Source organism: Phyllostomus hastatus, unplaced genomic scaffold, assembly GCF_019186645.2.
Source record: "Phyllostomus hastatus isolate PE091 unplaced genomic scaffold, TTU_PhHast_1.1 phas_contig_86, whole genome shotgun sequence".
Taxonomy (NCBI): domain Eukaryota; kingdom Metazoa; phylum Chordata; class Mammalia; order Chiroptera; family Phyllostomidae; genus Phyllostomus; species Phyllostomus hastatus.
In genome coordinates this window covers 10,152,891-10,167,734 of record NW_025333977.1, presented here as the reverse complement: position 1 = coordinate 10,167,734, position 14,844 = coordinate 10,152,891, and the positions used below count along the sequence as shown (strand labels likewise).

Sequence of the window (14,844 nt, the reverse complement as noted above, 5' to 3'; positions counted from 1 at the left end):
TGGATTGCAACTTGTAATTGATATTCCACATTGAAACAGCAATAAAAGTCTGGAAAAATCAAATGCTTACCTTCCCCATCAAATGGTCCTTGTCCTTTCAGCATTTTTTTCTAAGAAAGAAGAAAAGCAAAAAAGGAAAAGGCAAAGCAAACTATGTATGAATGAGCCAAATAGAAAATACAACTATTTTAAGAAAAAGCACTTATTTTGTTGTTACATTCATTAGATTCCCCAAAGCATAAAGCAGATGATCCCTGCAGTGGTTCACCAATACGACTACTACAACTCACTAAAACAGTGAAATAAAATGTACAATGTCCCTCACAGCCTGTGAAAGGGTTTGAGAATCCTCAAATGACCCGCAGGTTCACTACTCATGATTCACCATCACTGTTAAATTGAACTTTGCTATACTTGCAGAATGGGGAAGGGGGTGGGGGGGCATAAAATGTTATGTAATTTCTCTAAGGCAATACAATCTAAACTAAAAAATGCTTGGTTGTGTATTACATATGTGACATTTATATAGACTGATTCCAGTTCTCTGATTAATCAAGAAAAGATGTGGCTGCCAAAATGAATTTCTGCCCTCTTACTGAGATCCATCGTATTTCTGGAGAAGGCAGCACACGCACACTCCAAAAAACCCTTCTCTCGTTTCCCCTGGTTCTTTATGTCCTATTTGGCAATATTTTACCAAGTGCAGCTTTTAGGCCTTTATACAGTTCGCTGGAACCTGAAGTTTTGAGCTACCAATTTGTTAAATAAACTAAAGGATAAATAGTCACAAAATGGAAATAAAATATAACCGAAGGCCAAGTTGACAGAAACAAGAACAACAAAGATGACAGATTATTTGTGCCTTTTGTAATTCTGGCACCCAATTTTAAAATTCACATGTTACCTGAAGTATTTAGTGTGCGATAGATCACCACTCAAAAAATTAAATAATTAACATAAACAATTAAAATAATCAGTAGGCTCAAAGGATATCAGTATTTTCCCTAATCAGCTGTGATGAATCAGCAACCACTGACTGACACCTCTGAACAAGCACCAGGCAGCTTGACCACAGTGAAGAGCGCAAATCCAGACCTGCTCTCCACTTCCTTTGCAGTTTACTAGTTTTGACAGTGTTCAGGACTCAGGCAGCCAATATCTAATTTGCTGTATTTTTTCCCCTCATGTTCTCAGATTTTGCCTGAGCTTAGAAAGTTAACACAGTGATAAGAATTTCACTTCCTCCCACAAAGCTGCCTTAACCTGGGCTCTGCCTGCCAGCAATAGAATGGCCAAGAGATAGATGAGCACAGGCTTGGTCAACAAACAGAATTAAAAAGAACAATAACATCTGGTTTCCTCTGCGCCCCTCCTCCCCAGTCCCAACACCTTCACTTTGGACTTAGTGAATGCCTGGCTTAGTCAGTGACATGTGACACTACTGACCACTCTTACCTTTATCCTTCCAAGGCTGGAAAACTTCTCCTTGTCTTCCATCACTGCTTTCAGAACCGGCTGGGACATTCTGTTCTTCTTCTTTGAGGTGGTAGGACTGTCAAAATCAACGCCACTAACCACTGCCCTGCGATAGGACGTGGATCTCAAGCCTCTCCGCAAAGACCCAGGGCTGTCCAGATCGTTCTCGACCTCGCCTTCATCCTCGGAAGGGCACAGGGGTGCCCCAAGGCCCTCCACCATGCTGCGCACCTTTAGGAGTCTCTTGTGGGGCTCCACGTTCTGACTGTTACTTTTACTTATTTTAATTTCCGAGGCCAGGCTCTTAGGAATAATCTGCTGCTTCCCCACTTTGAGGGCAGCAGGGCTGTTTGTGCTCAAAACCACTGAAGGAGTCTCCGGGAGCTCATTCTCCTTTGAGGGCAGCCTTTGGAGGGGGAGTTTTTGTTCCGAGGATTTATTCTGGGGCGAGGATGCCCGCTCAGAGTCCTTAGCTGTCTGGCCGGATTGCAAACGGGAGCTTGGGGAGTCGATATTAGGGGTAAGCCCATTGGCAGCGGGCGAAGGCAGGGGGCTGGCAATCAATCTGAGCCGGTCTCCCTCCGGGCTGCAGGGGGCGGATGCGTTAGGAGTCCGCGGGGGGCGCAGCCGCTGAGGCGCGGGCGAAGTCACCGTACCATTCGCTGGGGGTTTCGGGGAGCCGCCCGACGCCCCTTTGGGAGTCTGGGGTGACTTGGGCCGTCGGAGCCGAGGAGAGACAGCCCTGTACTCCGGGGAGACCGTCCTCCCATTGGTCACAGCCTTCCGATGGGCGCAGAGAAGCAGGGGGCTCCTCTGGACAGTCCTGCCATCCGAAGCGGCGGGCACCCGGTCGGGAGTCTGCGCCGCGGGAAGCGTTCCTAGGTCCTCCACCGGGAAATCTGTGATAAGCAACCCGCTGGGACTCTGGTAAGACTGAGGTCTCGGCTTGCTCCGGCCCAGCAGCTGGGGTTGAGGGGTCGACCTCCTCCGCCACAAAGGGGTTAAACTGCTGCTAGAAAAATTCAATTCGCTCTCGCCGTCCATAACGAAGCCTCGGGGGTGAGCCCCGCGAGGGTCAGTACCCAGTTAGACTTGCCTAAAGAAGAAAGGAGTCATGGAACTTTGACTCCAGGCCACCCGGCACGCCTTGCAGACACGGGCGCTCTGAGCCGGCGGTCACCCGCTGCTGCGCTGGACACAACTGCGTGTCACTTACCCGCTCTTTCTCGGGCAAAAACTGCGCGGACCACGCTGCGCAGTCGGACACAGAAATCTGGGCTGTGCCCAAACGGATTAATCCAATTACCTCCTCGTCTCTCCCGCACCCAACGACCACCCGCACGGAAAAAGTCCGCCACCTTCTCGCCGGGTGCAAACTGATGCACAAGAAACTTGGGATAAGTTCAGCTTTCTTGGGAAACTTGCCGCAGGACGCTCCCCTCCTCCGCCATCCAGCCGCCCGCCTCTGTCGTTGGTTCCCTCGCGCTCAAACTGCCCGGATCCTACGAGGATTTACCTTCGGTGCTTTGCAGAAGTGGGGACCAAGAAGGGATCACCGGCCAGTGGGTGGCCCGGGTACCGCACCGAGGGGCCGCTCCGGGAGCTCTGGAAAGCTCGGCACCCGACCGAGGCGTCGGCTCCGCCCCCAACCCTGACCCCGCCTTCAGCCCTGGTCCCCGCCCCCATCTTGGCCCTGTACAGACCCGCCCCATTCGCCGGCAAGCTCCTGCCACTACCTTCCGGCCACTGGGTGCGTTTGATCCGGCCGGTGTCTGTTTAAAACAGACTAGAACACCGGGGCTGGGTGCAGAACTTTGGAGTACCAGGATAGAAGATGTGACTGGAGACGGCAGCGGCTGGCAGAAGAACTGCTGGAGCGCCGGGTAGTTGTCCGGAGCACAGCGTGGGAACCAGCGTGGGATCGTTGCTGAAATGCAGTTTACGAGGCCCTGGGCCCCATGGAATCTCCGGTGCAGAAATCGAGAATGCAAGGCAGAGTGGGGTTTGTGAAATAGGTGAGCTGTAAATGCCAAGAGCCAGTCCCCTCTCAGCGTTCGGGTGATCTTAAAACAAACCCGATGACCTCGCTCCCCTGCTTCAAATACGTACTGTATCTTATAGCACAGACTCACAGATTCGCTGGTTTGTGCCTAGAGTATTTCCGGAGGCATACACAGGCAGCCTCGGAAAGGAGAACTGGGTGGCTAGCAAAGGAGAGGGAGGGAGAGTTATCAATCAATAAACTATGAATCTGGCATCCTTAGATGCCAGAGTTACTATTAAAAACAACCGCAATTGAAATTACGAAAAAAAAAATGATTAGTTTCCAGTCATACATAAAATAAAATTCAAAATCCTCTCCCTAACTTACGAAGCCCCTTGCACCACTTACTTACCTCTGCAGCTCCGTCTTTTTCCCATCACTTGTTCCTTCACTTATCCTCGTGTCCACACACTTAAAGTTTTACAGCCTCAGAGAGTCTTCCCTTTTGTTCCTCTTTGACATGTCCTGTCGCTCCATCAGAGGCCTTCCTGGACTCCTCCTAAATCAGATCATGGCCCTGCTTATTCATTTGTTCTCTTCGTTTTCCACACTCACCACAGTTTGCATATGCAAGGGTAGACAAAAGTAGGTTTACCGTTGTAACACATATAAACAATGCAATAATAATACAAAAATAAACTGTTTCATGTACTCACAACTATAAACCTGCTTTTGCCCACCCCTGTATATGTATACATGTATATTTTTTGTGTTTGTTAATCTGTTTTGTCTTCTTTAGATTGAATGCTACAAGAGGGCAGAAGTCATACTTACTTATTGCCCCTCTGTGTTCCAGGCACATAGTGGGCACTTAATAAATACTTGCTGAATGAATGAGGAGTGAAGCGAGGGCAGTGACCATCCCCACCAGAGTGCTCTGTGGTCAAATAGTAGAAAGTTGGTTGTGTCCTGGCCAAGCTCCTGCTATGTGAGAAGAATGGAGCAAACTAGAGGAGACAGATGATTTTTAGACCATAAGATCTTCATAATTGATTCTATTAGCAAGACATATGGGCGTTTCTCCAAGTTCTCTTTCAGTATTCATGCATTCAGCAGGGACGTAATGATCATCGGCTGTGTGCAAGTTGGGCTGCTTGTTTTTGCCCTAGATACATTGGATGTAATGGCCAAAAATATTAAGAGGAAATCTCTGGGTGGTGAGAAGAAGCGTGATGTTTTTTGTGCCTCTTTATACTTTTTTGTACTTATCAAATGTTGTACACTGAATATATATTACTTTGATCTGAGATAGTTTTGTAAACTAGAAGAAATGGCATCAAAAATTTTATAAGAAAATTTTATAATGAAATTTACCAAATATTTCGTTTGGAAGAAATATGGTTGGTTACATGCTCACACATATCCCATTTTTACTACAGGACATTTTCCATACTAACACACTTTATTTTTATTTTGGGAAAATATAATAAATTTAAGTTAAAATATGCTTAACTAATGACAAATGAAATGTTACTGGAGTGCGGAATGCAATCTGTGATATGATAAGAAGTTGTACATGGTGATGTGAGAAAGTAACTTCAGATTATGTTGGTTCTACAAGCAAGTGACAATTATGAAGAAATCACAGTTTTGTCCTACCTCATTCCAAAGCATCATACATGCCCACTAAACAACAAAAACAAAACACCAAGCGCTGTTCCTTCACCAAGGGTAACTTGGAAATTCACAGACATACTGCATATTTTAGCCTCTGTTCAATTCACCCTATGTGTTGAAATCTAAGATCTTTGACTGCATGTACCACCAAGAAAGGAAAAGTGCTGCCAATTAAACTATGATGTATGTGTGATCACAAAGGATTTGTGTTTTATACTCATTGAAATGGTGTTTTTAGACTTAGATCCTGATTTTTCACTAATTGCATGTATAGAAAAAAACATAAGCAACATAAATTGATTAGTTTCTCAAAACTATGTATACTGAGTCTAATTCATCTTAATCCCTTTTACCCAGAACATCAATCTCTGTATGTTGTTCCACACAGTCAATAATAGGGTAGCCTTTTTTTTTTAAGTGAGAGAAGGGAAGGAAGAGAGAAAGAGGAAGAGGAACATCAATGTGTGGTTGCCTCTCGCACACAGTTGGGGACCTGGCCCGTAGTAACTCAGGCATGTGCCCTGACCGGGAATGGAACCAGAATCAGCAACCTTGCAGCTTGTAGGCCAATGCTCAATCCACTGAGCCGTACCAACCAAGGTAGCATTTCCTGAAAGAGTATGCTTGCTCTTTGCTCTGAGATTTGCTTCTCAGCCACAGACACTCATTCTGCAAGTTTGATGCTGGCACTATCTTATTTGACTAAAAGTGTAGTTTTCTTGTTCTGTTGAACAAGCTATGCAAGTTCTCTGCTAGTGTCCAGCAAAAAGTTTCTGACAAATGGAAGTTCAACACTTTAACTGTAGTCCTGAATGATACATGAATTGGTTGTGTCAGCCTCTTGCTTCAGAATGTCTTTCACCTAATATGGCAGATCTGGCCACTTCAGCTGCCTTTGCTTGTATTTCTTAGCATCTAAGTTTTACACGTATAGTACTAAATTGCTTCAATCTTATTGAAATGATGAGAATTCAAACAGTTATGACTATCTTGACAGAAACAGAGGCAGCACCAACTATGTCATGACTGCTGTCTGGCCAAGGGCTATTTCTTTGATAATAAGACATATCCCAGCTTCAGAAATGTTAAAATGTGCACCAAAGTGTTTCTTAGAACTGAAGAAATACAGTATATTAAGCCATTAGGAATGATATACAGGATTCCATTGGTGTATTCCGATGATGTGTATTTCTTATGTTTAATTTTTTTAATTTTAATTTTTTTTGGTTCTGAGACATAATTGACATGTAACATTGCATTAGTTTAAGGTGCATAACGTAATGATTTGATATACACATATATTGCAAAATAATTACCGCAATAAGTTTACCATCCATTACCTTACATACTAATATATTATATTTTCCCTGAGAACTTTTATAATTTTTCTCTTAGCAACTTTCAAATATGTTGTTAACTATAATCACCATGCTGTAACATACATCTCTAGAACTTATTTATCTTATAATTTTATGTTTGCACCTTTTGATTATCCATTGCTCCTAATGATATATAAAACTATTAAAATATTCAGTGGTATAATGCAGCATACCAGAGGCTGAGATATTTATTGCCACATTCACTAAACAAATTTGCATTTATCAACAGTCATGTGTCTGACATAATAATGAGGCTAATATGCATGTACAATTAACTTGCATTATTACCTTGCAGTTATATCTAATGCATTATTTATTTATTTATTTATTTTCCCACAAATTCTTACTGGATACATTTACGTGTCAAGCACTGGGCCTAGGCCTTCCTGAAACTTATAACCTGGCTGATTAACTACATCTAAAACATTAAAATAATAAGAGGATACCCAAGCCAACTAAGACACATGGTAAACTCCCTATTGTATGAAAGCCTTTATGAAGGAGTCTTGATGGAACTTGGACAGAAGAGTAGGTGTTGTGAGCTGGAAAAGAAAAGAAAGGAAAGAGATTTCCCAACATGAGCAAAAACACGAGCGGGTAGCTGGAGATATTAATTAAGTGCCAAATATGTGGCAACCACTATTATTCATTACACATAATTTAATCTCACATTAATCCTGTCTCAACTTAACTATGAAGAAGCTGAGGCTCACAAAGCCCTTCTGTTGCTCAGTGGTTGAGTCAGAATCTCAACGCAGGTCTGTGGACCCCAGAGCCCACGTGCTCCCTAAACCGGAAACCCAAGTTTGCATATGGAAGATGTGGGGGATCAGTTTGACTTGCTGTGGTGAGAATGGGGTTCGGTGTGTGATAGCCTGAGGGGTCTGCGTTTCACCTGGATGGTAACTGACACTCGCTCTCTGAAGGAATTTTAACTTTCTTATCCTTTACAGTAATGAATCTGATGACACCGGTGCCAGAAATTTTTTAAAAAATATATAAAAAAAGACCAGATTCGGCAACTAAAAAACATATAATCTTTGCGCATTAAGAAAAGCCACATAGCATTAATATCTCTATCGCTCATAAAACAATAGGGAAAAGATCAAGATTGGAAAAAATGAGCAACAAATGAGAATACGCATGTTAGAAAAGACACAGTATCCACTATACTTAAAAATATTCTCAACCTCAGTAGTAAAGACAAAATTAAAATAGTTTTGAAATTACAATTTTTCATCTACTAGGTTGACAAAGTTTTTTTTAAAGAGAGAAAGAGATTAATATCCACTGTTGGTAAAAGTGCAGGGAGAGAGAATCTGAATCATCACTGTTGGTGAGGATATAAGTTGGTACCACTTTTCCACAGAGCAATTAGATGACAGCAGAACCTTGGAAACAAGCACATCTTCAACCTAGTAATTTCATGCACAGGAAATAACCCTGAGGAAACCTTTGTTTTGTGCAAAGAAGTATGTTCGAGGATGTACATGGGAACATTTCCTATGATGGCAAAAAAATAAGAAGCAAACTAAGAATTCATTGGTAGGGGACCAGTAAATAAATTATGATGCACAACACAACCTCCAAAAGTATTAATGTAAATATATAAATAATCATACAAAAATTCAAGGTATATTAAATGATTTTTTTAAAAACCTGCTTTAAACACATTATGTAGAATGTCCTTTAAGTTTTTAAAAATGCTAGTAGTTATGTATATATACTTAATACCTAGATTTGAAATATTTGCATTGTTAGCATATCTGCCTCTGGATAGCAAACTTAAAGGTGGTATTTCAGTTATGTTTTGCTGTGAAACAAACCACTCCAACACTTAGTGGCTTAAGATAGCAACTTATTATGTATTGCCAGGGTGCGGCAGTGGTTTTCCTTCGGGTCCCCTGGGGTTCTCACAGGTTGCTGCAGGCAGCTGTGGGGCAGGGTGGATTACAAGGGCACAGAGGTCTGGCGGTTGGTGCTGGCTGCTACCTGGGTTTCTGCAGTTTTCCCCTTCTCGGGCCTTAAACACCCAGGACAGATTTGGTATCCCTGCTGTTCCTTGTATAATGAAGTGATAAGTCAAACTGACAAAGAGCAATCTGGAAAAAAAACTAGTTGGAACAAAGTTTGAGAATTGATTAGTTCTTGCTGGGAAAAAAATGTCTTAAAAGGAGACTTTCTACAGCACTCATAATAATGATTTATATATTACCCTGTGTTTTTTAAAACACTTCTGGAATGCTTACAATATATCAGCCTTCTTTGAAATGTTTCAAATGTATTAAATAACTTAATCTTCACAATAACCTCATGAGGTAGGAACTACCATTGTCTCCATTTTATAGATGAGGAAACTAAACACAGAGATTAAGGACCCATGTAATCCAGCTCCAATATGATCATAACTATACCACTATTGTTATACTACTTGTGATTCCATTATTCATCTGCATTCATATTTTTTGCAAGCCAACCCTAAGAACTCCAATGTCAGACTGGCTCTTTATCTCCTATGACGTTTCAGTCATGAACAGATGGATCAACTAACTGGTGGTCATTCTCTGAGTTAACAGCAGAAAGAAGAGAAGCATGGGTCATCCAATTAGGAAGAGAACCACAAAGCCTTAGAAAGGAAGGGTTCCTGAAAGGAAAGTCAACTCAGCAATCCTGTTAGTCGGCTATTATTGGTTTAGCTCCCGGGTGGTGTCAGGCCCAGGGCTCGCTGCGGTGGTAACGAAAGTGGACCTGATCCTGACCATGGTCCTGCTAATAGTCATCAGGAAGCACAAGCCCTCAATGGCATCTAAAACCAGTGCCGTTGCTCACTTAGTGCCGTTTGGACCAGCACCTTCAGTGTTGCTCGGCATGGGATCCAGCTTGCAGGATTCCGGAGAAAGCAAGCAGTGTGAAAACTCAGGCCGGGCAGTTCAGTACAAGTGTGGGAATTGTGACAGTAAAAGGGAAGAGAAAAATAGGGCAGTTGCTGGAGGGAGAGGAAGAAAGCAATCTTATTTCAAGACTGGGGACACTTGGCTGGAAGTCAGGAAGCTGGGTTTCATTCAGTTTGGGCTGCCTCTTTCTCACTGTGGGAATGAGGGCAAACTGCTTAATCGGTAAGACCACAATTTCTTCAACTGCAAAATGAAGTTGTCCCGCCTCCTCGGCACAGGCTGAGAAGCCCTCAGACAGATTAGAATAATCTGATGCGGCTGGTTCATTGGTTGGAGAGACACAGGACACAGAAGTGGGGTAAAGATGGAGAGATAATTCTTAAGCAACTTCTCCCCTATCTGGAACAGCAAATAATTACAATAAAATTCGGTTCTAACTCTAGGGTTAAAAAAAAAAAGAACGTAATTAGAAAGAGTAAGAATTTGTTGAAAATGGCTCAGAGTACTCTCCTTGACAGAATCTAAGGAGATGAGGAGACATGCTCAGGAGAGGAAGGGCTTCTTTCTCGCTCCCAGTCCTTGCAGGCAACATCCCCTCTGCTGATCTACAGCAGAGGCACGACTGATTGACATTTGATACGTTGAACCTCCAGGGACACCGTATTTTTACGGGAAGTTCTTCGTTCAACTATAGTGAGTGCAATCCCGGGTAAACCGCGAGGCCGGTGTGCAGAGTGGCTCCTAGAACGGGTCAGGCCCAGGAGCTACTGTTCTCGATTGTTCTTTGCATTGTAGGGATGAGTTAAAACAATCGAGCGGCCGCCTTTTTTTTGATAGGTTCTAGTCTGACGTAAGAATTAGGGCCGTACAAAAGTAAAAGCATCTCCCACTCTTGTCTCCAGTTTCCTGCTTGGCCCTCTAGAGGCATCCATTGTTAACGGCGTGTTGTATTTTACAAATTTTCAGATTTATGGTGAGTGTAAACAACATATATATCCCCACGTATACTAGACACACACATCCATATTCTAGCACTCTGTGACAGTCTTCTGTACCTGATGACTTACGTTGGATATCATTCCGTGTCAATATTCATAGAACTACCTGTGGTTGTTAATAGCTTTATAGCATTAGGTAAAATCAAATGAAATTGCCTTTTTGGAAGTCAAAAGTAGTCAAATACGAACAAGTTCGTACACTTCTACCTAATATTACATAATTTATAAGCCAATTACCTGTTAATAGACATTAATTTTTTTTTGCAAAATCTGAGCACTAATAAGAAGAGGGGAATTCCTCTCTCAATTTCCATAATTCTTTGCTTTGTTCCCGTTCGTTCATGCCTGGGAAAGGTAAGGTAGCAAAAAGAGAACATGTTATTGAACAAAGATGCAGGTATGGTTTAATTCTGTTATGTGGAATTTAAAGTCTGCTCTTAATACAATCTTAATGGTGAAGTCATGCATGCACACGCTTTAAAGGGAACTCTTTCTTTGGGGAGACATTGGATTAGGGGAGCCATCATCACCATCACCACTATCCTTTCATGGTTATTTTCTAGTGTCTATTCACTTCTCTTTTGTTACTTACTGGATCCTGCTATTTCTCTGGATTATGAGGACAGTATGTAAAATCACAACTCGCTTCATAAAATTTAAGTAATGTGAACACAGATGTATCTGAATACGCCCCTCTGTTCCTTTTGTCTGCAGAACTGGTGGGTGATTGCAACAGAACTAGAGATAAAATATTCTGTTGTGTGCAGTCCATTTTCCAGCTAGAACTGTATTGGGAACCATGTGGGTATACTTACAACTAGCCAATGCTTTCAAGTTTTCTCCTGCCCGGATTGGTTTGGAAGAAGTCCAGTCTTACCTATCTCAGAAATTCAGCAGGGAAAAATAGCTGAAATAAATTAGGCCTGTGATTACTTAATCCTGTGTTTACCTAGACATTCTGGCATTTGGCTCAAAAGACAAAGCTTTTTAGAAATGTTATTTAACCTTAGTTTTACCATAGATTTTAAACTGAAAGAAAAAAATGGTAACAGAGTAAATCTTTATAAATCATACACGTTTGGGCTCCTTACCAAGCAACTCTCACCACGCAGTACTAATAGAATTTTAAAAATGCTTTCCAGGGTTGAGAGCTGCCACCTAGCAACCACTTTGAAATGTCTCCTGCGCTGGCCGACTACTCCGAATGACCAGTTTTGAGATAGGTGGGGGGGGGGGGGGGTGTGCTTTGCTGTGCTTGGGCCACGGTCATTAAAGGGAAGATTAGAACTTTGTTTTTAGGGCAAACACGTGCAGATTTGAAGGATTGTTTCATTTAACTGCTCAACTGGTTTTGGAATAAAGTTGGCAGATTAAATACAGATTAAAGATTGCATCAGCTATACTATGCTCATAAATTATTCATTATCTGAAATTCAAATTTAACAGGGCATCCTGTGTTTTTATTTGCAAAATCTGGCAACCCGATTTTAGGGAGACTTTTGAAGTGCAGAGCCGAGGAATATTTACAAAATATGTACCACATATTTTGTATATTATCTTGATCCTTCCAAGGCTGCTGATTTTGTGGATCTAAAATACCTTTCCCAGAGTACTGGCTAGTGAGCCTAGGAGTGAGCCAGAAGCACAGAAAACTAAAGATGTAGAGGTAGGAGCTAATGGCATTGGGGAAGAAATCACCCAAAGGCTACACCCAAAAAAGCTAAATTGAGAGGAGGACGGGGAGGAAGGGGTTGAGCATGCAGGAGTGGGGTTGCCTGAGAATGTAATGATGCGTGGAGAGGAGAGGGAATGCCTAGAAATCTGGGAGCAAGTGGAGTGGCATGACATCAGCAGTCGTTTTATTTTTAAAGGGAGAAGGAGGGGAAGTGAAGCCCTCTACATAAATGTGAATTCTGAAGCTTGGGCTGAGGAGGGAGGGGTGCAAGCTGCCTTCCACTAGAGGGCATGGCCACTGGCTTGCACCTGCCAAACTGCTCAGGTCGCTCGCTCCAGCAGAAGAGCCCGCCTGGGACTGCAGAGACTTTGTCAAGGCCCTGCCTTCCAGCTTCCCCTGGCCCAGGTCTGAGCTTGGGAGAGGCTGTCACTTTGTCTTCGATTCAGATCACAGCGCCTCACCCCCACGCCAGAAACCTGCAGTCCCTTCTTGTTAATGTTGCCTAGCAGCACAAAATATTTAAAACATAGAATGCACATCATCCCTATGTGCTTGCACATGAATGAACGTCTGAAAAACACACAAGAAGCCGCTAGCTGTGGCTACCTGGGGGGAAGAGGACCAGAATGAGCTGGTCCCAAATAAGAGACAAATGTGCTTCTTTGCATGTGCACCCCCTGGTTTATTTTGCTATGTGTGCATTACTGGCACGAACGTTTTCCAATTACGGCTGTGACAGGCTCAGTTCAGAATCTAACTCATGTTTAAACTGTTTACATCTTTCATTTAAGATGGCTCATTATGCTAAGGTGTTTTTAAATAAATTTCTATAGTTTTGCATAATCTGTATTTGTAAGAGAGATCTGATATTTTGGCCTGCTTTCTGGAAAATTTACTGCTAAAATCAATGACAAATCAATAGTAACCTTTGACAAAAAGGTTTTACTGTGAGTTTTAGGCTCTGCTGATTTTAAATACAGATAGTGAAAGGCTCAAAATATAAGTCTGATAGAAACTAAATAAGAATATATTTTATGTATATATTTTTTAATTAAAGCAATATTGAACCCCACCTTATAAAATCTGTGAAACCAGAAATCTTTGTCTCTTTTGTTCAGTAATAGATCCCTAGGATGTAAAACAGTTCTTAGCACATATTAGGTCCTCAATAAGTATTTGTTTGATAAAGGAATACATGATTATTATAAACATTCATACATTACAGAAAATATGATACAGAATGTGTAATCTTCTTTAACGTTTTTCCTTCAATCGCTTATTCTGGTTTCTTACAGTGACAAAACAAATCATTTATTTTCTGAGGAGTAAAAGTTTCATTGTAAATATGATTTTAATTAGTTAAATGATACCATAAAGGATGAAAAGACAAGCAACCGAATTTGAGAAAATGTTTGTGACACGTTATAACTGGCAAAGGACTGGCATCTAAAATATGTAAAGAACCAATTCCAATCAGTGTGAAAAACAGGCAAAACACTTGAAGACACACTTCATATGAAAATCGCTCTCTCATTTAGTCCAGAGAGAAATGAAAATTAAAACCACACAGTCAACAAATGGGCAGAATGTTGACGCCTCGCCACACTGAAATGTTCATGAGGACCCTGAATGACAGGAACTCTGATACTGTCTGTGAGTAGTACAGTGGTTAATCCAGTGTAGACGACTCCTTGGCATTATTTTCTAAAGCTGAATACCCAGCAATTTCACTCCTGGGCATCCAATTGAAATCCATTAACATAGCAGCAATATTTGTAACGTGCTTAAATGAGAAACTAAACAATTACTTACCAACAGAAGAATGAATTTAAAATCATGGTCTAGCCCCACTATGGAATTCTGCACAACAACGAAAACAAACAAACCATGTCTTTGGACAAAAATGTGGGTGAATCTCACCAGCACCCAGTTGTGATGGGGTTTTGGCAAGGCTTCCTTAGGCAATCCGCAGATCATTTCAGTGCACAGACTCTTGTAGACATTCGGAAATGTCCCAGCACTGGGATGGTTCACATCTAGACAGCCAGCTCAACCGTAGGGGCAAGGTGTAGGGGGCTCGTGGGGAAAAATGCACATAGAGTCACAAAAAGCATTTGTGGGTGAAAGGTAGACCGTGAAGCCAGAGAAACATTCAGACAGTGGCATGAAGTCCCTGACAGAGAGTTGAGAGGGCACGTCTGGGGCTGAGGCTACCAGAAGCTCTCTAGGGTCTGTGCGCTGAGACTCCTATGCCTGGCTGTGGATCAAGGGAGTAAGTTCAGCTGCTGCAGAACATCTCAAGGAGGTGGCAGAAAGGGGCTGCAGAAGGTTGTGGTCCCTCAGGTGAAGGGATCCAGGGAGGCATAGGCTCTGGGTGGTGTGTGTGGTTCATTGTCTCTGGCCTGGGGTTCGTAGTTGCTCTTCTTAACAACTGCTGCTGTTTGTGCCAGTGTCTGTGACCTGGAGACGGAGCTTTTAGTTGTGAAAAGACAATGAAATGGGAGCTCAGTCAAGCTAGGTGAGTCTCTGAGCAAGTCCCTAAATCTCCTTGAGTTTTCTTTCCTTAGTTTTAAGTGGGGCTGACAAACTAGACTTGACAATCACCCAGATTCTGGGTGAGCATGGAATTAGAAAGTGCTTGTGGAAAATACCGTGCAAATTCTATAAAAAACAAAGGCAAGTATTTTGCTATCAATTCACAGGGGCAGGATTTTCAGAGTCAAGTGCAAGTCTGACTCATTTGAGAAGCATTTTCAAAGTA

At 42.4% G+C, this 14,844-nt stretch overlaps 1 protein-coding gene across 1 annotated transcript in view; it reads right to left on the bottom strand.

Moving 5' to 3' along the window:
• ARHGEF26 (Rho guanine nucleotide exchange factor 26) overlaps positions 1-3,114 on the bottom strand; it is a 114,541-nt gene extending 111,427 nt beyond the window's left edge. Inside the window, exons 1-2 of the mRNA XM_045851622.1 lie at positions 1,456-3,114; positions 71-110 (exon numbers count right to left, since the gene is read on the bottom strand). Coding sequence (XP_045707578.1) covers positions 71-110; positions 1,456-2,520 — 1,105 coding nt within the window. The 5' untranslated portion in view covers positions 2,521-3,114. The remainder of the gene's footprint in view (positions 1-70; positions 111-1,455) is intronic.
• Positions 3,115-14,844: the final 11,730 nt, after the last annotated feature.